The sequence below is a fragment of the Dreissena polymorpha genome, chromosome 6 (genome assembly GCF_020536995.1).
Source record: "Dreissena polymorpha isolate Duluth1 chromosome 6, UMN_Dpol_1.0, whole genome shotgun sequence".
NCBI classification, from domain to species: Eukaryota; Metazoa; Mollusca; class Bivalvia; order Myida; family Dreissenidae; genus Dreissena; species Dreissena polymorpha.
Window position 1 is genome coordinate 7,852,985 of NC_068360.1, and position 27,321 is coordinate 7,880,305.

General features: G+C 34.9%; 3 protein-coding genes across 6 annotated transcripts in view; 1 reads left to right on the plus strand and 2 right to left on the minus strand.

The window, feature by feature from the left end:
- The window catches only part of LOC127836235 (uncharacterized), a 478,549-nt gene that overhangs the window by 58,330 nt on the left and 392,898 nt on the right, over positions 1-27,321 (plus strand). The gene's annotated exons all lie outside the window — the stretch shown is intronic.
- Positions 9,587-16,776, minus strand: LOC127836241 (coadhesin-like). Of its 3 annotated transcripts, none has more exons than XM_052362726.1 (9): positions 16,609-16,776; positions 15,974-16,240; positions 15,700-15,836; positions 14,564-14,723; positions 12,468-12,638; positions 11,122-11,271; positions 10,466-10,615; positions 10,131-10,301; positions 9,587-9,816 (listed from the first exon to the last, which is right to left on the minus strand). In XM_052362726.1, exons 1-9 carry the CDS (start codon positions 16,673-16,675, stop codon positions 9,671-9,673), a joined length of 1,419 nt encoding a protein of 472 aa, XP_052218686.1. In that variant the 5' UTR covers positions 16,676-16,776; the 3' UTR covers positions 9,587-9,670. The 3 variants fall into 3 exon arrangements, with proteins under 3 accessions (XP_052218686.1, XP_052218685.1, XP_052218687.1); XM_052362725.1 differs by having other exon boundaries at positions 12,468-12,644; XM_052362727.1 differs by lacking the exon at positions 11,122-11,271 and having other exon boundaries at positions 12,468-12,644.
- The window catches only part of LOC127836244 (thrombospondin-2-like), a 160,591-nt gene continuing 159,689 nt past the window's right edge, over positions 26,420-27,321 (minus strand). Inside the window, exon 4 of the mRNA XM_052362733.1 lies at positions 26,420-26,586. Coding sequence (XP_052218693.1) covers positions 26,441-26,586 — 146 coding nt within the window. The 3' untranslated portion in view covers positions 26,420-26,440. The remainder of the gene's footprint in view (positions 26,587-27,321) is intronic.

The window sequence follows — 27,321 nt, forward strand, 5'->3', positions numbered from 1 at the left end:
TCAGTGAGATTTCGTCTTACTTAAATAATTTAGCGATTGCGCCGAAAACGCCATGTAAGGCGGATTTCAATTTGATTAACCTGAATTCCTACAATACTTATACTCAAATTTAGTTTATACTCAAATGCAGTTGCAACAAGTCTGATGTTTACAATGACTGAATGTGTTTTAATGCTCTGTATGTTTTAATTTTTAATTCCATAATTAATGGTGACACATGTTTTATTTTAAACGATTGTATTTTTTTCCATCATGTCATCTGCAACCGAAACTTGTTGATTACATACATTTCAAGACGCTCCATTAATGTTAACACCAAAATTATCTTATTGAACGACGGCATTTTCTATCTTTAAATTTGTGTCCGGGATTCGTTGATGAAATTCATGTATGGTAATAACTTGGAAAGTACTTAAGATATTATCGTGAACATTGAAAACATTGAAACCCATTTGGTATGTAAGTTTATCTGTGCTCACTACTGTGGTGGCATCTCTTTGTACCTTGTTCATTCAGTACAACCTAAAATTAACCAGAACAACAATAACTTACTTTTTAAGATAAAAACTCAGTATTGTTCACGAAATATTAATGACCGTATACCATAATATATTTTTATTGTTTTCAACATCTGTACTAAATTGAAACAAGCTTCAAAAAACATGTTTACTGTAAGTTCCCATTTATGGTAACGTGCTTTTTTTAATTTCCAAAATTATAAATATATTAAGTTAGAGTTGGGCCCCCAAAAACGGTTCAAGAGAAACTCTATTGTTTGTTACATAATCCTGTTGATGTCATTCAATGCTCGTCGACGATTAACAGTCCCGCGGAAAACAAACACAGACTGCGTTCTGTTACTTATGCTCATAATTGCCTTGGTTTGCAATTTGTCCATATAAACGATTTGTTATGGAACAGCTAATTGGTAAACAAATTGAGTTTGTTGATGTATCCGAACATTAAAACACGCAATTCAAATCAGGCCATGTGTTCACAAAACATTTATTGCAATCGAAAATCGATTTTGCTTGTCATTAAAAATGGATTTCCATTGAAGTTTATAGGCAAATATGAAAATCAATTTCAGTTAAAATAGATTTTCGATTGCAAAATCATTTTGTGAACACGGGAACCGTACTTTCCAATGACACGCATTTTTAAATTTTAAACAGTGTATTTTGTATCTTATTTTCCATTAACAGTAGCTTTCTGCTCGTCAGATTTGCAACATATGACGTCTCCGTTGTTTGAACAAATGTATACTATGTTTAAGTCAAATAAAACTATTCGATTAAAACATCTGAAGGAACTGTGAGACAAAAATAAAATGTCATAACTTTGAAGTTTGAGGGATATCTTTAAAATACACGATAACATATTAAAACACGCCATTCAAATCAGGCCACGTGTTCACAAAACATTTATTGCAATCGAAAATCGATTTTGCTTGTCATTGAAAATGGATTTCCATTGTAGTTGATAGACAATTATGGAAATCGATTTCAGTTAAAATAGATTTTCGATTGCAAAATCTTTTTGTGAACACGGGGCCCGTACTTTTCAATGACACGCATTTTTAATTTTTAAACAGTGTATTTTGTATATTATTTTCCAGTACCAGTAGCTTTCTGCTCGTCAGATTTGCAACATATGGCGTCTCCGTTGTTTGAACAAATGTATACTATGTTTAAGTCAAATAAAACTATTCGATTACAACATCTGAAGAAACTCTGAGACAAAAATAAAATGTCATAACTTTGAAGTTTGGGGGATATCTTTAAAAATAAATGATAACATATTCAGACTTCAGACCGTTAACCAGGATCCATGCTTGCTGGAGCAAAACTAATGAGTAATAAAAACTTAGTATCTGGGTACAACTGGTTATAGCGCGACCAAATAAATAGCAAAAATAGATTCATGTTAAGGCAAAATACTCCAATAACGGTTAGTAAAACTCCGATATCAAGTATCATGTGCATACTAGATTGCATGCATTTGGTGACAGATTCCATATTCAAGACCATTATCTTAATGATTTCATAAATATTACATTTGTTGTAAATAATTGGATGCCTAAAAGAGAAAATGCATTTCTTATAATAAGAGTCATAATTTTCAGGGGATGAATAGTATATTATACTACATCTCGATAGACGATAACAATGAAATGGCCCCAATGAGAGAATTGAATTAAGGAGAGGACACTCTTTTAAAGTTTTTTCAGCTTCAATTGGGTACAACCGCTGTTCAAGTAATTTTTCTTTCAAGCAAACTTAAAATGTGCATACATGTATTCTTAGATTAAATAAAGAAATGTATATAAGTATAGATCAACATACATGAGATGCATAGGAGGTCTACGTGGTGTAGTGGATATGGTGCTCGTCTAGCGACCGTGAGATCATGGATTCTGTTTGAGGGTTCTTTAGAGAAAGACCCCATGTACTGGTTCTACCCAATAAACGGACTCGAGAGTGTTTAAGTAAGCCACGAGCTAAAATAATAATTAAACACATAAGTTTTTACTAAGATGAATAAAACAAAACACCAACAACAAAACTACCACCAACAACAACACTATAAACAAAACATAATTGATTCTGAAAGTACATACATGCACATATTTAAAAAAAAGCATGGAGATATTTGTTATTTTAATCATAATTTAAAATTTGCATAATCGTGTTCTTAATCGTGTGAAAAGCGTTGCTTGAATAACTCAACTCAAATAAATAATTCACATTAGTGAAGCACCTAATGCCTACTGAAGCGTTGCGAACAAATTTGAATAATTTTATCCCACAACTTCGTTCCTTCCAAATTAAATATATTTATGTATTCAATTTAAATTTTCTAAATAGCTTATTAAAAAATCAAACATACTTATACAGATTCGCAGTAGGACACTGCCTAAATGAAGTGAAAACGTACTACAAAAATATTACTGTAATTTATTTGCAAATTAATATTTAAATGAAATAGATATGAATAAAGTAAATACATAAAATAAATCCAATAACTTGAATTGAGACACTAGTTTTAGTTTTAACAAGCAATGTACTTTTAATTAATAAGCAATAAATATGCAAGAATTTAACTAACGAAACTGTTTCTTGAAATTCATATTCATATGTGTTATTCATATTTGATTAATTTGCAAAACAGCAATTCATAATGCAACGCATGAACCTTTAAGCTTTTCAATATCGAATAGAAAAAAAAAAGAATTCTAATTAAAACTGGATGCTGTAAATATTTAGATTGAGGCACAGTTTGGAGGATCCTGACATCTCCTGCATATTTAAGTTTATGCCAACCACACCTAAATTATTTGCAAAGGAACATACAATATCGCCGCAAATCAGGAATTTAGAAATTGTATAAAAAGCAACAACAACATACTCACACCAACAAAAGTCCAACATATTGTTCCTCACCAAAATGTTGAACATTTGTAAGTTTAATCAAGAATTACCTTACGCATAACGTTTATAAAACTATGTTTCAAATTATGTGACGATTCAAACATTTAAAATTAGAAACATTGCGTGTATACATAATCTTAGCTGAAATGGCTATTTTTTTATCCCATCATCAGACGAGTATTGTCGAAATAAACCACTGTGGAATGAATTTTCCTCTATTTCGGCAATGCTGAAATATAGCTGTCACGCGCGGCGGAGAATGGTCATATTACTCGGAATCAACTATAAAGCAATCATTTTTAGTAAAATCGAATCAGATTCAACAAAACAAACAATTTGTTACCAAGATGTAATATATTTTTAACAAATAATGCAACTGAAAAAGCAAAAAAAACATTATTTACAAATATTAAGTGCGCGTACTCGTTACGTCATTATTAACACGTCATACGACATAATGCATGTTCTTTCACGCTAAAGCTGCAGTTGTTTAGTGTGTTTTTTTTTTCCATTATTTCTTAAAAATCGGGGACGTAGAGGTATGATAAACAGAAAAACAGGTTAGTTACTGATCTTTTTGTAATGTATTAGGCTCGGCACGATTAAAATAATGAAACAATTTTTGCTTAAAATAACTTTGGGATTTTCCGTGTAGTTAGATTTTTCTATTCTATTTTTAAAGAAATAATTTACGACTAAGAAAATTGAAGGGATAAATCGAATACTAGGTCGGTGCCGAATAAAGCAAAGTTAATTTTGCTCGGCACGAAAATCTGAACCACTCGCCAAGGTTCGTGGTTCAGATTTTCTTAGCCTCGCAAAATAAATTTTGCTTTATTCGGCACCGACCTAGTATTCTCTATGTGCCGTGACGAGTTATTATTTGCAAAATCTTGTAAAAAGCCATTAAGAAATATCTAACATTTGATCAACACTGAAAAAGATGCTCTAAAAACACTACTTAATTACAAAATATTTATGGATATTGTATTGTGATCGTCCGTTGCTTTTTTTATATAGAGAAGCGTAAATGTTAATGGGACAGGACAACAATCGTGTGAACTAATGAAGTCTATAAACGGAATCTTTTTACAGATAAAGAAGTTGAAAACAAACGAACAACTTGAGTCAGTTGGAATAAAGATTTACTTAGATAATTTTCAAAAAATTACATTTGCTAATTTTCAAGAGATTTATATTTGGCTCATTTCACAATTTTATATATTTAACGGATCTATCTTAAAGGTTTGGTTAAGGACAGGCAAGCGAAGATTTTAATTGAATTATTTGAAAATCTAGTCTTAGTTTGGGGCAAAACTTGTATTCAGGCATTTTATTCCTATTATTTCTTAAACACCTCTATTAATACCATTCATGTTGGGATATGCAAAACACTAATTTAAATACACGCTTTTTCAATGAAATAAATTTATAATATTTTTCTTACGTGTTTTCATTATTTTAATTTAACGTTTAAATCTTAACTATTTACTACGACCATAAACTGTTGACTAACCAAAAAAGGGCGATAACTGTGATAATTTTAGGTAGGATTGTCGTAACAATTACTTTCCCTCCTTCATTTTATGATAGCTTTGTTTAGAAATATTTATTTGTATCACTTTGTATCACATTCCTCCTTTTTTGTGTTCTATGTGATTAACGCTGGGATGACCTCCTAGAAACTTTCAAGGCAAAGCATTGGGGGTTTAAATCGTTGTGATGCTAGCCGCGCCTCACATTGACACCATAACTTAGCACAAATCAAACACTCGTTATAAACGTTTTTATGCAAATGTACATATGCAAACAGAAAAGCGAAAATTTGAAATCTGAAAACGTGACGCGCGAAATAAATATTACTTTCAATATTTTAGTTTCCTAGTGTCAAAGGTATCGAAAATCAATAAACACGATTAAGGGGTAGGTTTTTAAGTTATCAACATATACATAGAGAAATGGCTCTACTTCTTACAGCCTGTGAAGACTAACATATGACAACAGGAAAGTTATGAACTGGGATACGTTCTACTTTATCCCAACAGCAAACATCAAACATTTGTAGTATATAATACAGCCAATTATGAAACTCTAGAAACTGCTTATATATCGGGAGATAACTTATTTAAAGGGAGATTATTAGATTTTATATGTGTTAAATTGAAATATATTAATACAAAAATGTTACAATAACAAAAATAGGCAAGAAAAATTATACATTAAAGACGAATTTCATAAAATGCAGCAAAGACAAATTAGGGCCCCGAGCCGATTGTGGCGAAGATATTTCGTACATATTTTCCTACATTTACCGAAGCATTCGTCTTTTTATTAGGAATTAGTACTCGTGTGTCGTGTGAATAGATATCGTTGCAGGAAATTAAAATGATCCGTAAAACTAAATTTAGATTCACATCGTTCATGCATGATATACATGCTAGCGAATTCGACTGTACAGACATTTTCGATCTCAGAATTAAATATCTGGATTATTTTGCATTTTTCGACACATGCTCTTCTTAAACCTTTATTTTAAAAATATTGAAATATATGTATAATAAATTTGTGTACACATTTTATATACAATTATAAATATTTGACAAAATTGTATAATCTCCCTTTAAGCTATCCACTACTTTTATTACACAACATCATCTATAAACAGCAACTGATAACACCTTGAATCACTGTTTTATTTCTTTTTTTTTGACACATATGGCAGGGGGGAAATACTTTTGCCTTGCTTAACACCATATGAAATGTCACGGGCTTGTGAGAAGGAAGCATTTGCAGTGTCTTCCACACATGATTTGATTGCCTTAAGCATGCTACAAATCTCAACATGACATGGACAGTCTAAATAATCAATGTATTGACCATATTATAAATAGTATTAGGTATTTCTGAACTTTTTTTTAAAGATGTACACAATATTTATCATCTTTATTATTGTTTTGCAGATTTCTTAATGTGTAGGCTATATTTTATATGGACGATTTCCTTACACGAAAGACTAGCGGACAATACTTTTTCTCCTGATTCTTGAGATTCATTACTCCAATATAAACATGTATAAATATACTTTCAAATACTAAGAGTATAAGATTTACACAGTGCGCCTCTAGAGAGCTTTTATTTATTGTAAAACATAGTTCTATCTTCTCGTGTTTTATGCAGTGATTATTCCTTTTATAAAACAAATAATAATATTGGCATCACTATTGGCTAACGTAAGTAATTTCCATGTATACAAATCTGGTCGATCCTCACGTGGATTTATATCATTTCCTAATTTCTGCTCTTGTGCTTCTGTCGAATGTCTCGTTTTTCTTTCTATATTTAATTTACTTAGTTTATAGGTTTTATTGAATTTAGGTTATGGCAACATTGACAGGAGTTTCTAATGTAAACTTTGAATAAAAAAGGTCTAACATCCTCACATACTGAACTGTTTCTGAGCACTTGCTTATTAAATATCTTTCTCTCTTATGAAACTGCGTGATTTAAACATGTTTTACTTTTAAAACATTCCGTTGTCACCTTGAGATCTTGTGTTTACCGGCAGAGGTCATAAAACAATATGTATATAGACCTTTGAACTGTGAATCATTGTTTGTGGCGTAATTGTTTAGCACGTGTGTAAGTGTTTTCTTTCTGAACAAGAGGTGCACTTGCATATTTCTTATTCCAAACCATGGACAGTTAAACTTTAACCAAAATTAATAAACATTTTTATATAAGCATGCATTGTACATGTATAAAGTGTAATTCTAAGTTATATATAGTCAATAATATTGAACATATTGCGTTTGAGCAGTATACCATTATTGCTTCTAAGTATACATTTTTATTATTTAATTGCTCTTTAATTATTATTGTTTGATCTTTTTATAAAATGAGTATCTTAAAAATATAGACTTTGAAGTTATTGGTATAGTTAAGCTATAGAAGTAAGAAATCTAACTGGTCTGTTCGTTCATACCATTGCACAAGTTATATGATAATGGTGTCATTTAACGCAATCATTTCTATTTATAGTTAGTTCTTCATAAAAGCTATATATTTGTTGTACTATTTTATAATTTTAAATGCCATTATAGAAAGTGCTTATTCAGTCTTTCATTCTATGTAATAATTAGGAAGAATAGATGTAAGGTTTTAAAGGGCGAGCGCGTTGCAGACCATTTTCAACAAATATAAGAGTGACAATTGTTAATTTTGTATATAATAGTCGACGAAATATTAAGTAGAAAACCAATTTAAAATGTCCGAAAAAAAAAAAATTTAAAAACTGTAAAGAAAAATCTTCATCCTTGTGTGATGCCAATAAACCATAATAATTAACCAACCTTACTGCCTAATATTTTTCCGCAGTGATACTTTAACAAACATTGTTATACTGAAGTCACAATTTGTAAGGTAAATCCAGTTTTCTCGCATGTTTGCAATAACATGAATGTGAGAATCTTTTTCACAGTTTTTCAAACAGGTGTTTTAATATATGTGTACCAAATAAAATCATCAACCAGAAAACGTTCATCCCGATCTTTAAATACACCGCAATACAAAACAATAAGGGGCTTCATTTTGTGCAAAACAAAGGTTAAAATTATGTTTAATGTTTGCAAATTTATCTTATTTAGAAAATATGTTTAATGTGTAAATATTGTATTGAAATATTCATTCATAAGCGTCAATATATTAAATATACCCATATCAAGTGTTTAGATTTAGGTTAAATTGCGAAGTGCAAATCTTGGGCGCTATAAGGCGCTGATAATTTTATACATGTTCGTTTTGAGTTTGGAAGTTAATTGTGTTGTTGTTGTTGTTTTGAACTGATCTATATCCTTTAATAAGGGACATTATACTGCTAACAAACGTTTCTGGTTGATGGTCATTTTGTTCACATAATATGATGTTTAAAGACCCTTTTTTACTTTCCGCACAAACATGACAATGCACAAATAAATTAGAGAATCGCTTTACTGGTAAAATCGGGCTGTCCGACTTGCCCAGTTGTTGGTACGCGCGCGTCTAAATTAAGCAAATTGAGTTTGATTCCCTATTCCGGCGCATGTGAGTGTGGTTGGTGAGGCTTCCTCCGGATGCTCTGCATACAAATGCCCCAACCCCAACAGCTCAAAATAACACACACATATTATAATACTATATATATTAAAGTTTTAATTCAAACCTCTTCTTAACGTATATGAATCGAGTCTGTTCATTAGCTTGAAGTGCTGTATCATATTCCAAGTCTGCGCAGAATGGAGCATTAGGCGATAATGAGCCTTATACATAAATGAATACAAACGCACAGTACAGAAAATAAATACTGTTTTCTGATCATTATTGGTATTTCTGAAAGTTTGTAAACGCCTTTCATTTAACGTTCACGTATTTATAAATACATACGTGTTTTGATCAACATATATTACAATGGCCTTGTAATTTGACAATGATGTTGACCAACTTACCTTGAACCTGTGTTTAAAAAACTACGAGAGGGTCATTCGCAAATTGGCCGTATTGTTCAGACATACATACTAACCTGATCTTACATTTATAGTTACGCCTGGAAATGTGTCTTTCCACATTCACATGTCGGTCTCAATCAGCATCGAATGAGGTTTCTGTACTGTTTTATTCACACTTACTAACATAGCATTTGAACTTTGAACTGTAAGTTAAGTTGAGGTTGAAAATAGTTTCTTTCTTCATTAATTCATTACAATATTATTATTTCTTATCGAATTTATGTGTATTTAAACCAAAATATTTGTCCTTATAAAAGTTTGACCCAATATCATCTGTGTTTATTTTAAAGTTTCATCAAATAGTTTAAATTTATTGAAAATTTGAATACAATTACATAACCGATTGTTTGATTTATTGATTTTAACATTTTCAATAACTTCTTTATAATAAACAACCTTATTTAACTTCATAACTTCCAACATTCTCACATTCTTAAGACGGTTCACACAATTTCAAAATAGCCATATTCTTCTGTTTTGAGTTCAACATTTTTTAAACTATGAATTATTTGCCTTATACGTTTTTTTCATATATAGTGACATTAATGAGAAAGATACTTTCTAACAAAATGATATAGCTGTCAAAACAATACAATACAACAAATTTAAACGGAGTTGTTCTTACCTACATTTTGCATATGAAAAAATTTAATATCTTGATATTATTCAGACATTTTGAATTTCATAAGTGTAATTGCGTCAACATGGAAGTTTAGAGCATGGCACGGTGTCGATGGCAGACCCAGGGCAGTCCTCGTCATGCCCGGAAGAACACATCCTCATCCTTGACAAGGTCCCGTTACCGCAGGTCACTGAGCAGTCGCCAAGGAACCACTTACTCCAACCTTAACCAATATCCACATCGTTGTAAAGCACAATACAGTCATATTCTGACTCTTGTTCGGTCGAATCAGGTTTTAATGATTCATAATATATTTCATCCAAACAGTTATTACGTAACTAATACTTTTTATATAAGATAGATTATAAACTCCAAGCTAAACCAATATCTACATCGTTTTAAAAACGCAAAACAATCTGTCTAAATGTATTCGGTCCAATTCGGTATTAATTATTCATTAAACATCTCATAGAAAACGTTTATTATTTAACTACTATTTAAATTAATAAATAGATAAATTGAAATTTTAAATCATACTTGGACATTGTGCAAGCGTGCACGTGCTGGTTTCATGGCTGACTCCAGAGCAGTTCTGACCCCCGAGGGCGGGAGCTGGATTCGTACATGTGCGTGTCCGATGTATGTGACCATGTGCACATGTGACGTCACAGTGTGACCATGGTGACCAAGATGACCAGGACCCATCCACTTAAATATAGCAGTCATAAGTAATAATTTACAATGACCTCTGACCTGTGTAAACATATTTTTCGACGTTTCATTTGATAGACGAAATCAAATTATTCAGTCGTCTTTCCTACCATAACGTTCTTAAAGTCAGTGACAGATGATTCTTGGAAAACTAAATGTACCTTTGCAAGGCATGTCCTGACAGTGAACTATTTCGCTGCTGTTTCCCACACAATCCTCTACGTGGCCAGTGGAGCAGCGACGTACACGTGTCATGGTCCCGTTTCCACATGTCACAGAACACTGATCATTGAACCATGGGGACCAAACTCCTAGAAAATGAAATATGTGCTCAAATAACGCAGTATCATTACATAAATGGGTGTCATGAAATTAGTGACGGTGTAACTTCAGATAAATAAAATCAATAGTTAATGAAAACCTACTTACATACAGAGTGATTGAATATAATTGTTTCACTCGCAAAACAATGTGATGCAAACCATGCAGTTAGGAGCATATTATATCTAATTGAAGTTCTGTCAACATAGATTACTTCCATCATATGTCTTCTAGGAAATATTGATGGTTTGATGTTATTTAAAACGTCATTCCTACCAAAAAGTTCTTAACGGAACCGTCAACAACAAACGACGAAAAAAAACGGTATATTTTTTTTTTAATTATTAGTTAATATTGATTAAAATATCACGACTAAATCAATATAACCTAATAATTTTCAAAAATAATGTATTTTAGAACTTTTATTATTTCGTCGTTTGTGGTTGACAGTCCCTTTAAAGTCAGTGATAGACGATTCTTGGCTAACTTAATCTACCTTTACAAGTCATTTCTTGACAGTGAACTATTTCGCTGCTGTTTCCCACACAATCCTCGCTGTGGCCAGTGGAGCAGTGACGTACACGTGTCAGGGTCCCGTTTCCACAGGTCACAGAACACTGGTCATTGAACCATGGAGTCCAAACTCCTAAAAAATGAAATATGTGCTTAATGTGCTAAAATAACGCAGTATCATAACATAAAAGAAAAACATAAAATTATAACGGTGTTCAAATATAATCAATATTAAATGAAAACCTACTTACATACAGAGTGATTCAATGTAACTGTTTCACTTGAAAAACAATGTGGTGCAATTAAAAACCATACAATAATGAAAGGTCTATCAATATAGATATCTTTGATCATATGTCTTCCAGAAAACATTGATGGAGTGATGTTACTTGAGACGTCTGCAAACATTTAATATTTCAACATGGCGCTCAGCAGGGTAATCTGTCAGAACATGTTGCTACATGCTTAGATAAGATTAATAATTTCTGAAATAAAAAGAGTGAAACGAAAACAGCTTTTATATAAAAGTACAGTACTTTTATGTCATAGGATCAGTAATTGATAAAAGGTTCAATAACCAGGGACGTTTGTATTGCGCGAATCCCAATATGTTTGCACGAGTTATGATGAAATTGAAGAAATGTCACTAAGGTCAGTTCGAAAGTAGATTTCTGAAATTATAAAATGGTAGTTTTGCTAGTGTATATCAAACATTCAGATATGATCTGAATATCGCACACTATTCATTTGAACATTTCAACAGTTGAAGTCCGACGTACCACGGCATATTTGGATTTTGTTAAACGGGAGAATGCCGATATCTGGACTTTTATCTGAGGTGTCGGTCTCATAATGTGTACCGCGTATGTCCGATGTCGACAGTTGACCTCAATGCATTCATAACTCTTTAAATGACACCACAGACTCACATACAGATGCTTCATTAACAATGTAGTCAAGAGACGGCTCATCTACCATTTCGAACACCCGAGTAATTAAGAGTACGTTTAAATTGTGTTTGCGTTTTCAGATAGATATAAAACATTAATGAAAAACTACCAATGTTTGTAAATTGAATTATTGAATTTAGCAATACATTATAGTGTTTAATAATGACCATACCAAAAAATGAAATAGTATGTTTAACCAAACTGTTAATGTACAAGAACCTAAAATACAACAATTAAGATACATAATAAAATAAAATTCAGGCACATTATTGTAATCAATTATTTTTAATTGTATTTTTCATTTCATATTTTGTCACTTCATTTCTCAAAATACTCCAATGAATCTCAAAACAAAGAGATTGTGTTTTTAAATATCTACCTGGACATTTTGCAAGATTGCAAACTCTATTTTCCTGGTTCGATCCAAAGCAGTTCTGACCCCCGAGGGCGGGAGATGGATTAGTGCAAGTGCGTGTCCGATGTATGTGACCGTGTGCGCACGTGACGTCACACTGTGACCATGGTGACCACGGCGACCAAGAACCATCGACTATAACTAAACAATAAGCTGTTCATACATTGGAAAGACAACAATCAAAACATACAGATATATAATTCACATTAATTGAGTCTTAAGTAAACCAGGATCAATGACAATGACGATGTCATCGGTTAATCGTCATATTCATTATTTCAAAATTTTCAACGAGCAATTGATTTCCAGTTCTGCGTAATGAGTTTGTTTTTGCTTGTGCTTAATATTATTCGGAACGTTACAACTTACGGGAAATTTATCGAACTTAAGTTAACAACAGTAATACTATATAAATCTACGTTGTATTATGTTTTTGCTATCTAGTCACTGGTTATAATGTTAGAGAATTAATTGAAGCATGCTTTTATGTTTTAAATATGTTATGCGCTGTTTTTGCACTGAGTAAGCGATTGAACGGGGCTTTGGTAGATCGCAGAATACCGAGAATTCCGCAGAATCCAGAATGTCGAAAAATAAAACTACACATATCTGAAATTTCTTGCACGTTTTAACGCCTCTTAAATATTTGTTTCAAAGAACGTTAAACAAGTATTTTTGGTAGTCATATTTGGTTTATAATTATCAACAGAAAATATTTATGGTAGACATATTGAACGAAAGACTATATGTTTTTCTTGAATTCTGAATTACATTACATCACAAAAACATAGTTTTACTTACTCGGTTACGATAGCTCGGGAAGAAAAGCGGACAAGATTATTTTTACTATTTGAGGCATCTCAAAGCTCGTTCGAATTTCGGCAGTTTCTATATTTTTTTGTTGGCATGTGCATTTTTTTAGGAAATTTAATCTAGCATCGCCACTTCATTATTGAATGAAAATTATTGTTAAAATCTAATAACGCGAACTGATACCTTTCACGATTCGAAAGTATAATCTTAAGAAACTTTTTCACAATACTGAGATGACCCCCGGCGACTACACATACATAAGAAGCGATTTATGAGAGCATATAAGACAAGTACGCCGACAATTGACAGGGTCATGTGCGGTTCCTGGTGAGTGACATCTTTGAGGAGAGTGATGGCAACAATCATGATGACGAACGCGTCCGTCGATTCCAGCAAATGAAAGCCATGCACTTAATACAGACATCGCTGGCGTTTATGAACTGATTGTGACTCTGATAGAGCCGTTTTAACTTCTTCAACGATGGCATGTTAGTGTAGGAGACAACGCGCGCTAGATTGTTATATTACTTAAAATTGAATGTGTGTTAGCCTACCATTATAAGTAATATTTAATAGCCGGTATTACAGGAAAGAAATGTGCAGAAGGCCGTTTGGACACCGTACGATATCGTCCCTTCACTTGCGACTTTAGTCATATCGATTTACCGACGGCCTTAGGTTTCTGCTTGAAAAAAGCACAGCATTAATATCAAGACAACTTATGGCATAATCAAAGAGCAACACATAGACGTCATCCGTTTCAACAACAATCTAATTTTCAAATGCATTGTGAAGGATATTACAATCATTAAATAAAGTGAATGGGCATCATTCAATGTTATGGTTAGGTATTTATTACTGTTTATACGTTTATCGAACCACTTACCGAAAATATAGAGAAAATATACAATTTTTTTTTTAAATTGTCATAAATGCTGGTTTTCTGATGGCAAGATTTATATGTATATTTTTAATTTAGCAAATAACATATATTTTTACAAAAAAAAAACACTGTAGTAAGTGGTTTTTTAATAAAACTTAATACTTTGCAAACTGGAGATTTTCTATCACCCAACATATGTTTGAAACAAAGAGAGGATGCAACTCCAGGAACTTAATTAGACAAGCAATTATTGCCACAATCCGTTTTGTTTGTGAGTTACCGATTGCGTATACATCTAGGACAACATGTGTTCGCTCTTACGAACATCAAATGTTCATTTAGCGTTTGTTACAATATTGCTTACCGCTACAAGTTTTCTTAGTGAGTTCTGCTTTGATTGAACTTAAAGCGTCGAAGTTTGCGACCCGGAATGTGTGGTTGGCATCACTAGCGATAGCAAGGAGCTCATTGTAATCAACATGGATTCCAATGCCAATTGCAACCACGGTAACGTTTGGATGTTTCTAATAAAATAAAAATTAAAGATGGGGTCGAAAAATTAACAAAAGAACGAAGAATTACATGTAATATATTCTCCCTCTACGCACTTAATCCAAGCGTAATATTTGCTTATTTTTGCCAAAAAGAACATTTAACCTTATAAAACATAAATAACTATAATAAAAGAACATGCAATATATGTTTCGATAATCTAATAAAATTGAAATAAGAAAATACGTCTTTAGACGTTCTTAATGTATTTAATCTTTAGACGTTCTTAATGTATTTAATCTTTAGACGTTCTTAATGTATTTAATCTTTAGACGTTCTTAATGTATTTAATCTTTAGACGTTCTTAATGTATTTAATCTTTAGACGTGTTTAATGTATTTAATCTTTAGACGTGCTTAATGTATTTAATCTTTAGACGTGCTTAATGTATTTAATCTTTAGACGTGCTTAATGTATTTAATCTTTAGACGTTCTTAATGTATTTAATCTTTAGACGTGCTTAATGTATTTAATCTTTAGACGTTCTTAATGTATTTAATCTTTAGACGTGCTTAATGTATTTAATCTTTAGACGTTCTTAATGTATTTAATCTTTAGACGTGCTTAATGTATTTAATCTTTAGACGTTCTTAATGTATTTAATCTTTAGACGTTCTTAATGTATTTAATCTTTAGACGTTCTTAATGTATTTATTCTTTAGACGTTCTTAATGTATTTAATCTTTAGACGTGCTTAATGTATTTATTCTTTAGGATACTACTTGAACGTATTTTTCCTGGTGTGGAACGTTTTATTATTATTATAAACAACCGCGCGATATATTTACGTATTTAAACATAAAATTGTGGAAATATCTTTGTATGCAAAAAAACACAAGTTACCTGTTTATTGTAAATAATTGGTAAGAAAAGAATAAACTATTACGAGTAGTGGAGCGCCGCTGCATATTGTAAATTTCATATGAAATATATAGTATAAATGAGTACCTTCAACTGAATTGCCGCCGTTATTGTTGCGGAATGATCTATGGACATTCCATCCGTTAGAACACAAACTAATTTTGAAACATCCCTTTCAGCGCCATGGTTTGGAGATAAACTTTGTTGGCGAACATGGTCGAGTGCTATAAATAATTGAACTATTGAGATACAAAAGAATCTCAAAAGAGCTATCCAAGTTGTTAATAAATGAGATTACATGTATTGTATCCAAATACTTTACTGTGTTATGTGGAAGAAATGGAAAACTTAATAAACTTACCTAAATGGGTGAATGTCGATTGTCCTAGATAATGCGTTTGCTCGATTGCATGGGTGAGGCTGCTGTTGTCATAGTATCTGTCCAAGTAAAACTCATTTTTCACCTCTGACGAAAAAGTCACTACGGAAACGCGAGTTTTGTTCTGTCCGATTTCGAATTGGTGAGTGTAGTTCGCAACGAAGGCTAATTGTTTGTTGAAGTTTTCCTGACCTTCACTGTCAGAGCCATCAAGGACGAAGATTAGGTCCATAGGCTTTAACGGACATGCTGCGATACGAAAAATGTTCAGACGATGGAAATATAGAATCACACTTGCTGTACCAAACTGGAAATATGATGCGTTTGGTACCACTAATTTACATAGAAGTTATGCTAAGTACAATGGTGGTAACATTGTTATATTTGTCTAATAAAAATGCAAACACCGTTTTATGTACAGTTTTTATTCAATAATATTTAAATATTTTTATTGCTTAACATACATTTTAGCAAAATCAAATGATGTAACATTCGTTGTTTACTTTTTTTGTTAAATATAACGATATATTTATCTAATTTAAATATATTTATGCGTAAATAGATGTCAATTAACACAAATCAGCGCTTGAACTTATTATTAATATTGCTAAACATACCTTTATCCAATGCAAGTGTCCCACTGAAATAAATCAGAAATGTCAATAATATGAGCATTGTCAACATTCAATCCTGCTGACTAAAAAGCGCTGAGACCAGTGTCTGCTCCAGCGTTTTCACCGTCGTTTATAACTATTTTCGAATTGAATCCAGAACGAAGCTACATTTAAGAAGTTCTAAATTTATAATCAAAAGCCATAAAAGGCAAACGTCGTCACGTTTTTCATTTGTTCAACAAAGATAATGTGTAATGGATGTAAATAGGATTGTTGTATGCACTGAACCCAATACAAGAAATTACCAATGAACAAGCGAAGTAGAATCGAGTTAGCCACATAATCATACTGAAATCTGTTCTGAATTGTACTGTGGTCCGATTGTTTTATAAATCAATTAATGCACGGAGTATGACGCACTTTGTAGAAGATTTTTTTGTCTTAGCTGAGAACATTTCACCGTTGCATTTTTATTACGCATTAATATATAGTTGAGAAAAATAATGCAGAATCATAACGATATGTCCTATCTGGCCATATTGTATGGTGAATAACTTAACGTGTGTTGTTTGGCGCTTCTAAAACAAAAAATTTGAAGCGCCACTTCTATGCCTTCCATTGAACCTTACAATAAGGCGAACCTAGTTTCATTCTTTGGTGTTTAGTTTTGTGGTGAGTCTAAATGTGTTGCATTCGTTCACCTGCCTCAAATAAAGTACTTAACGGGTATGATGAATCATGATCTCTTAAGTTTGCAATTGGATTTCCATTTGATATTCATTTGTTTTTTATTCATTGAAAGTTTGAAGAAAATTCTTCTACACACTAATTGCGAAGGCAAAGTACGTTTCATATAAAACTATTGAACGGTGACGTGTATGTGTTAGCACATAACAACAACAATTATGCCAATTGAACTTGAATTAAACAAGCATTGTACACTATACCTGATGGGTCAGGAATTCATCATGACAAACAATAGTTACATATTGTCTATTTGCATTATACATGCAAAGATTGGTTATGGGGCTACCAAGTCCTTATAACTCAACTTACTTGCAAGAAACATCTGATTTAACTTCAAAACAGACATTGAAGTGCGGATTATGTAAACTTTGTAAACTATGTGAACCATATAACATATGTAAACGTATGCTTCGTCAATGTCAAAAATAGTTGTAACAATAACAAGGTTAATGCAACTTTAATTTACTGATTTAAAGCACAGCAAGGACTAACAATATGATCATCCATTGTCATACTTAGGCTCAAAAGGCTGTTAAATCACGCTGAATAAATACATGGACAGGCGACGAGTAGCCTATATGAAAGTCACCATCATTTCATGCATCTAACTTCATACATTCGGCGACAACTACAGTTTATATATTACACTTATTGTGGATGTCCTAGCATTAATGGGAAACTAATCCGGCGTACGTATTACATTGGGCAATGTTCAAGCTTACTTGGAAAGACAGGACGACGATTCGTCATGTCCATAGGCATGTCGACCAGCACATGTCCCGCTCAAATCAAGGACGGGTTATATAAACCACAATTTACCAACAGAAACGAGTACACACAAAAATGATATGGTACACTCGTTTAGACAACCGAAATTTAACACTCTTATGATTATTTTGTTTAACGGTAAAGATCGTGACATTTACCAACACGTGAAAACTAGAAACAGTTATAACACTCAGATAACACATCATCTAATCAAAATGGAATCTTTGGTCAGTAACAAACTAGATGAAGCATATAACATACAGTAATTTAAGAACGGCGAAAAGTTGTGTACTGGCACTTTTAAAATATTTAGATAAATGTATACTTTATACTCGCCATTCAGTTCTATGAGTATTAATGTGTATGGCATTAGAACAATAGTCTGTTCTTAGACAACAATTTAGTATGTTTATTCCTATTTTGTTTAAATTTACATTAAGATAAATAAAGATAACAACAGAGATACGTTGTTTTCACATAAAGTGACATTATTCAGAATTTCAGCTTTACAAATGCGGGCGATAGTTTCTAACAATTTGACATAGCTGTCAATACAATACAAACAACTTTAGCGAGATGTTTTTATCTGCTGGAAACCGTAAATTTCTTGATATTATTCAGAAATTTTGAATTTCATAAGTGCAATTGCGTCAGCATGGCGGTTTAGAGCACGGCACGGTGTCAAAGGCAGACCCAGAGCAGTCCTCGTCATGCCCGGAAGAACACATCCTCATCCATGACAGGGTCCCGTTACCGCAGGTCACTGAGCAGTCGCCAAATAAGCACTTACTCAAACCTAAACCAATATCCTTATCGTTGTAAATGCCATTACTGTCGAGACACAATCTGACCCATGTTTTGTCAAATCCGGTTTTTATTATTCATAATATATTTCATAAAACTATTATAGCAACTGTTAAACTAATACTGTTTTTCTAAAAAATGAATTCTCAACCCAAACCTAAACAAATATCCACATCGTTGAAAAACGTAACAAAAAGTCTCAATTTGTTCGGCCAATCAGGTGTTAATGTTTCCTAACACATCTCATAAAAGAGTATCTATTTAACTAATATTTTTCTAGATTAATTGAAATCTTAAATCATACTTGGCCATTGTGCAAGCGCGCACGCGCTTGTTTCCTGGTTGCTTCAGGAGCAATTCTGACCTCCGAGGGAGGGAGCTGGATTCGTACACGTACGAGACAGATGTATGTGACCAAGTGCACATGTGACGTCACAGTGTGACCATGGTGACCAAGATGACCAGGACCCATCCACTTAAATATAGCAATCATAAGAAACAAATAACAATAACCTCAGACCTGTGTAAACATATTTATAGACGTTTCGTTTGATGGACGACATTAAATTATTCAGTCGCCTTATCTACCACAAGAAACGTTCTAAACATGAAATTTAAATTTTGGAACAACATTGGCATGGGATAATTTATCAAACAATCATGTGCATTAGTTTGAAAGTCTATAAAACGGAACAATTTTAACCTAACGATAATCAGTTGTGATCAATATTTACTGAGATCATTTTAAAATATTACATTTTGTAAAGCGAATTATACTTGGCTAATCTCGCAATTTTATATACACACCGTCTAGCGCCATTTCTGCCTAAAGCACAGTCCCACCGTAGACAATTTTTATTTATTTTATGTACTTATTTTTTGTAACTGCGATACAAATTTAAAATATTATGATTTTGATCAATCGTGTACCTTTTTCGTTTAACTTATTGTTTTGAAATTCATTAGATTATGCACAAATATGCATGTACACTGTACATGTGATATGCCGGCGCTGAGAAAGCTGCTTTAAAAAAAGATCAATGTGATATTATGACTCGTTCAATAACCGCGATTTCTTATCAACATTTCTTATCGAGACTACATATGTTCTATATACATGTACAGTTTATTTAACAGTGATTTACATGTTCATCAATCGAGGCGAACATTTGTATGTTTTACTTAATATTATGCATATTAATATTGTGATAAATATTGATTTACATATAAGTAAATCTAAAGTGATCAGAATATTGAGATAACTTTGTAAACGTTGTTTACGTATGTTGCGAAATTAAATTGATATAAACAAGGCTCATGTATACAAATAGTCGCTCGCAGGCATTAAACTGATCTTTTCGCATATCAATGATATTAAAATATAATGGAATTCAATACTTACTGCCGATATTTCGAATTTACACATGTAATCTAATCAAAACATGTCACAATAGGAAATCACTAAATAGTTTGATATCAAATTACAAGAAACATTTTTTAATGAAATTGGTAATGAGCTACATATGTATACGAGGGAGCAAGCATTTTCAAAATGCTAACAAAAATGTTAATAAAAACAAGAAGTGAAATTTCATGCAGAAACAATTTGAACAAACCATGAAGCATGAAACGCAATCTATACTCACGCTCGATGTAAGACTTATCAAATGATTTTGTAAACATGGTAAATATAATATAAAAGAGTGGACGAGTGGAACAAATGATAATTTCAATATGAAGAATCAAATACACATAAACAATATAAATACACAAGTTTATTAACAGGAAACTGAAATTCACCGAAAAATTTCGAGGACGCAGTGGTCATCCTTGATTGCGGTGATCCACCGCGAGATTTATTGCCTGATAACGCCCGCGTTCGAGTTCTTATCAACATATTTGATCGAGTCTGTCACCGCGATTTTCCACGGCGATACCATTGCGTAACACGCTGTTCCACAATGGATCGCGGTGACTAAAGTAGTTTCCACGTTGGACTAAAACATGGTTATGCGTGTCGGGTGGTAGAAATCGCGCTAAACGTAGTGTAGTTATGGGTTGTTATTTTTATATGACCAATAGCCTTACACGAAAGACTAGCGGACAATACTTTTTCTCCTGATTCTTGAGATTCATTACTCCAATATAAACATTATTGAAATACTTTCAAAACGTAAGAGTATAAGATTTACACAGTCCCTACGGGAGAGTTATTATTTATTGTGAAACACAGTTCTATATTTTCGTTTTTTGTAGCGATGATTCTTTCCTATTTTAAAACAAATAATAAAACGATTAGCATGACCATTGGCTAACGTAATAAACACGGTGCCTATACCACGTGACATTTTAAGATCTGTGTTGGAAAAATAAAGCGCGATCCAGTTAACATTTTTAAGGATATCTTTTTAGATATTTCACCATTTTTAATGGGATAAAGTGGAGAGCCCGCTCATTCGAAAGAGTTTTCTATACGTATCATGATCTTTTTAAACAAATAAGTACTTTTTCAGTAAAGTGCAACCACGCGTTTGAACGGTTAGAAAAATGTCGGATCAGTGCGGGGACTTCATATTTCAAACGCGAGGTTGCTAGACCGTTGAACTGTGAACCATTGTTTGTGGCGTTATTGTGTAACAAGTGTGTGTGTGTGTTTTCTGAAAACAGGAATATTGCATCGTGCAATTGAATATTTCTTATTCCCAAACATGGACAGTTTCAAATTAAACGAAATTAATATACCATTCAATATATGTATGCATAGTACATGCATAGAGTGTAATTTTAAGTTATACATAGTCATAGTTAATTAAATTGAATATATTGCGTTTGTGAAGTATACAATTATCGCAATTTACGTTTACATTTTAATAATTTAATTGCACTTCAGTTATTACTGTTTGATCTTATTTTAAATGAGTATCTGAAAAATATTCTTTGAAGTTGTTGATATAGTTAAGTTACATTAGTAAGCAATCTAACTGGACTTTACTTTCGTACCATAACACAAGTTTTATGATAATGGTCTGCTCTTGCACAAATACCGTCTCATTTGTATTTATAGTTATATTCTACACAAAAGCTATATATTTGTTGACATTTTCAAATTAAAATGCCATCCTACAAAGTTCTCATATAGTGTTTTATTTATAAAGTTGTCAAAATTTGTATATTATAGTCAACGAAAGTAATAGTAGCAAGCCATTGAAAACAACGAAGCTGACGCCAATTATATCATTTGTTTCATCAATGTGTGATACCAATAGCAATACTTATTAACCAACCATACTGCCTCATATGTGTCTGAAGTGATTCGTTAACAAACATTTGTTTTTCAAATAGATGCTTTTAATCTGTGTGTACCAAATAAAAACATGCACCAGGGAACGTTCATCCAGATCTTTTAATAAAATGCAATACAAAACAATAAGGGACTTCATGTTGTGGAAAATAACGCTTTAAATGTTATTTTATCGTTGCAAATTTACTTTTATAGAAAATATTTTTTATGGGTCAGTATTGTATTGAATTATTCATTGATTAGCGTCAATATATTGAATATACCCATATAAAATGTTTAGGTGTAGGTTCAATTTTGAAGTGCGAACCTTGGACGTTAAGGCGCTGACAATTGTATACATGTTCGTTTTGAGTTTGGAAGTTTATTGTCTTTTTCAACTGATCTATTTCCGCAAATAAAAAATACACTGCTAACAAAAGTTCCTGAATGCTGAACATTTTGTTTATATTATATGATTTATAATTACAATTTTTCACTTTCCACTAAACAACTTGACTATAAAAACATTAATTGGAGAAGCGGTGTACTGGTAAGTCACTTGTCAGTCCAGTTTGCGCAATAGTTGGTACGCGCGCGTCTCAACCACTCCCGCATGCCACAGCTCAGCAAACCGCTGCCCCACATACCACTGCTCCGCATACTGCTTCTTCGCAAACCGCTGCCGCGCATACCTCTGTCCCACATACCACTGTCCCACATACCACTGCCCCACATACCACTCTCCCGCATAAAACTGCCCTGCATAACACTGCCCTCCGCATACCAATGACCCACATATCACTGTCCCACATACCTCTGTCCCGCATACCACTGCCCTGCATAACACTGCGCTCCGCATACCACTGCTCCGCATACCACTGCCCAACATACCACTGCCCCACATACCACTGCCCCACATACCACTGCCCCACATACCGCTGCCCCATACACCACTGCCCCACATACCACTTTCCCGCATACCACTGCCCCGCATAAGACTGCCCTCCGCATACCACTGCTCCGCGTACCACTGCCCCGCATACCATTGCCCCGCATAACGCTGCCCCGCATGCCACTGCTCAGCATACTGCTGCTCCGCATACACCCCACATACCACTGCCCCACATACCACTGCCCCACATCCCACTGCCCCGCATACCACAGCCCTGCATAAGACTGCCCTCCACATATCACTGCTCCGCATACCACTGCCCCGCATACCACTATCCCGCATACCACTGCCCCACATACCACTGCCCCACATATAGCTGCCCCACATACCGCTGCCCCACATACCGCTGCCCCGCATACCGCTGCCCCGCATACCGCTGCCCCACATACCGCTGCCCCGCATATCGCTGCACCGCATACCGCTGCGCCGTACACCACTGCTACGCTTATCATTGCTTTGCATACCACTGCTCCGCATACCTGTGCTCCGCATACCACTGCTCCGCATACCCCTTGCTCCGCATACATCTGCCCCGCATACCACTGCTCGGCATGCCACTGCCCCGCATACCACTGCCCCACATACCACTGCTTTGCATACCACTGCTCCGCATACCTGTGCTCCGCATACCACTGCTCCGCATACTGCTGCTCCACATAGCGCTGCCCCGCATACCACTGCTCGGCATGCCACTGCCCCGCATACCACTGCCCCACATATCACTGCCCCACATACCACTGCCCCACATACCACTACCCCACATACCACTGCCCCACATACAACTGCCCCACATACCACTGCCCCGCATACCACTGCCCTGCATAAGACTGCCCTCCGCATACCACTGCTCCGCATACCACTGCACCGCATACCACTGCCCCACATACCACTGTCCCACATACCGCTGTCCCACATACCGCTGCCCCGCATATCATTGCCCCGCATAACGCTGCACCGTATACCACTGCTCCGCATACTGCTGCTCTGCATACCGCTGCCCCGCGAACCACTGCTCGGCATGCCACTGCCCCGAATACCACTGCCCCACATACCACTGCCCCACATATCGCTGCCCCACATACCGCTGCCCCGTATACCGCTGCCCCACATACCGCTGCCCCGCATATCGCTGCGCCGCATACCGCTGCGCCGTACACCACTGCTACGCTTACCACTGCTCCGCATACCACTGCTCCTCATACCACTGCTCCGCAAACCACTGCTCCGCATACCACTGCTCCGCATACATCTACCCCGAACACCACTGCTCCGCATACCACTTCTCCGCATACCACTGCTCGGCATACCACTGCTCCGCCTACCACTTCTCCACATACCACTGCTTCGCATACCGCTGCCACGCATACCGATGCTCCGCATACAAATGCTACGCATAGCACTGTTCCGCATATCACTGCTCTGCATACCTCATGCCACAGCTCCGCAAATCACAGCCCTGCATACCGATGCCCCACATACCATTTCTCCGCCTACCACTTCTCAGCATACCACTGCTCCGCATAATACTTCCCCGCATAACACCCCGCATGCCACTGCCCCGCATAACATTGCCCCGCATACCATTGCTCCGAATACCAAAGCTCCGCAAACCACTGCTCCGCATACTACTTCTCCGCATACCACTGCCCCGCATACCACTGCTCCGCATATTATTGCTCCGTATCCACTGCTCCGCATACCACTGCTCCGCATACAAATGCTCATCATATTACCGTCCGCATACCACTGCTACGCATACCACTGCCCTGCATACCACTGCTCCGCATACCGCTTCTCGCATACCACAGCTCTGCATACCGCTGCCCCGCATACCGTTGTCCCGAATACCACTGCTCCGCATGCCACAGCTTCGCATACCACTGCTCCGCATACCACTTCTCCGAATACCAATGCTCCGCATACCACTGCTCCGCATAGTACTGCTCCGCATACCACTGCCCCGCATTCCGATGCTCCGCATTCCACTGCTCCGCATACCACTGTACTGCTAACCACTTCTGCGCATACCACCGCTCCGCATACCACTTCTGCGCATACCACTGCTCCGCATACCACTGCTCCGCATAACTCTGCCCCGCATACCACTGCTCCGCATACCGCTGCCGCGCATATTATTGCCACAACCCCATCATCACACAATAATTCACACAAATAAAAATACTATTTGTATTACAGTTATTACTCAATCTTTGTCGCAACGTGTATAAATCAAGTCTGTTTATCAGCTTAAAAGGCTGTATCATATTTCTAGTCTGCGCATAATAGAGCATTTGGCGAGTAAAAGCCTTATACATAATGAAAAACAAACGCACTGGAAATTTATAAGTACAAAAAATAATTACTGTTTTCTGATTATAGTTGCTATTTCTGAATTTTTGTAAACGCAGTTCATGAACAGTTTATATATACATACGTGTTTTATCAACTTATATTACAATGGCCTTGCAATATGAAAATTATGTTGACCAACTTACCTTGTACCTTTGATTGAAAAATTACGAGAGGGTCATTCGAAAATTGTCCATATTGTTCAGATATGCATATAACCTGATCTTACTTTTGGAAGTAACGCCTGGAAATGTGTCCTTCCACCTACACATGTCGGTCTCAAAGTAGCACCGAACGCGGTGACTGCAATTTTTTCCCACGTACAAAATACCATTTGAACTTTGAACTGTAAGTGAAAGTGAGATTAAAAATTAGTTTTTTCTTCATTATTATATTACAACATCATTATGTCTTATCGAATGAATGTGTATTCAAACTAAAATATTTGTCGTAATAACATGTTTACCCAATATCATCTGTTTTTATTTTAAAGTTTTGTCAAATCGTTTTAATTTATTGAAAAGATGAATACAATTACATAACCGATTGCTTGATTTATTGCTTATAACACTTTTTAATGACACTTTCAATAAATTATATGTATGTCTTAACACTAAACACCCCTATTAAACGTTATTACTTCCAACATTCTCACATACTTAGGTTCACACAATTTCAATATAGCGGTGTTTTCTGATTTGAGTTTAACTTGTTTTAAACTATTAATTTTTTATCAACTTTGCCTGATACGTTTGTTTTCGTATAGAGTGACATTTTTCAGAGTTTTAGCTTTACGTTTGCGAGCGATAATTTCAAACAAATTGACATAGCTGTCAAAACAATACAACAAACTTTAACGAGATGTTTTTATCTACTGGAAACCTTTAATTTCTTAATATTATGCATACATTTTGAATTTTATAAGTGCAATTGCGTCAGCAAGGCGGTTTAGAGCACGGCACGGTGTCAAAGGCAGACCCAGGGCAGTCCTCGTCATACCCGGAAGAACACATCCTCACCCTTGACAGGGTCCCGTTACCGCAGGTCACTGAGCAGTCGCCAAGGAACCACTTACTCCAACCTTAACCAATATCCACATCGTTGTAAAGCACAATACAGTCATATTCTGACTCTTGTTCGGTCAAATCAGGTTTTAATTATTCATAATATATTTCATCCAAACAGTTATTATTTAACTTATACTTTTTTGATAAATTGAGTTATAAAATCCAAGCAATATCTACATCGTTTAAAAAACACAAAACAATCGGTCTAAATGTGTTCGGTCAAATTCGGTGAGAATGGTTCATTATGCATCTCATAGAAAACGTTTATTATTTAACTAATATCTAAATTAATGAATAGATAAATTGAAATCTTAAATCATACTTGGACATTGTGCAAGCGTGCACGTGCTTGTTTCATGGTTGATTCCAGAGTAGTTTTGACCCCCGAGGGCGGGAGTTGGGTTCGTACATGTGCGTGTCCGATGTATGTGACCATTTGCACATGTGACATCACAGTGTGACCATGGTGACCAAGATGACCAGGACCCATCCACTTAAATATAGCAGTCCTTAGTAATAGTTGACAATAACCTCTGAACTGTGTATACATATTTGTAGACGTTTCATTTTATAGATGACATTAAATTATTCAGTCTTTTTTGCTACCACAACGTTCTTTAAGTCAGTGGTAGACAATTCTTGGCAAACAAAATTAATCTTTGCAAGACATTTCCTGACAGTGAACTATTTCGCTGCTGTTTCCCACACAATCCTCGACGTGACCAGTGGAGCAGTGACGTACACGTGCC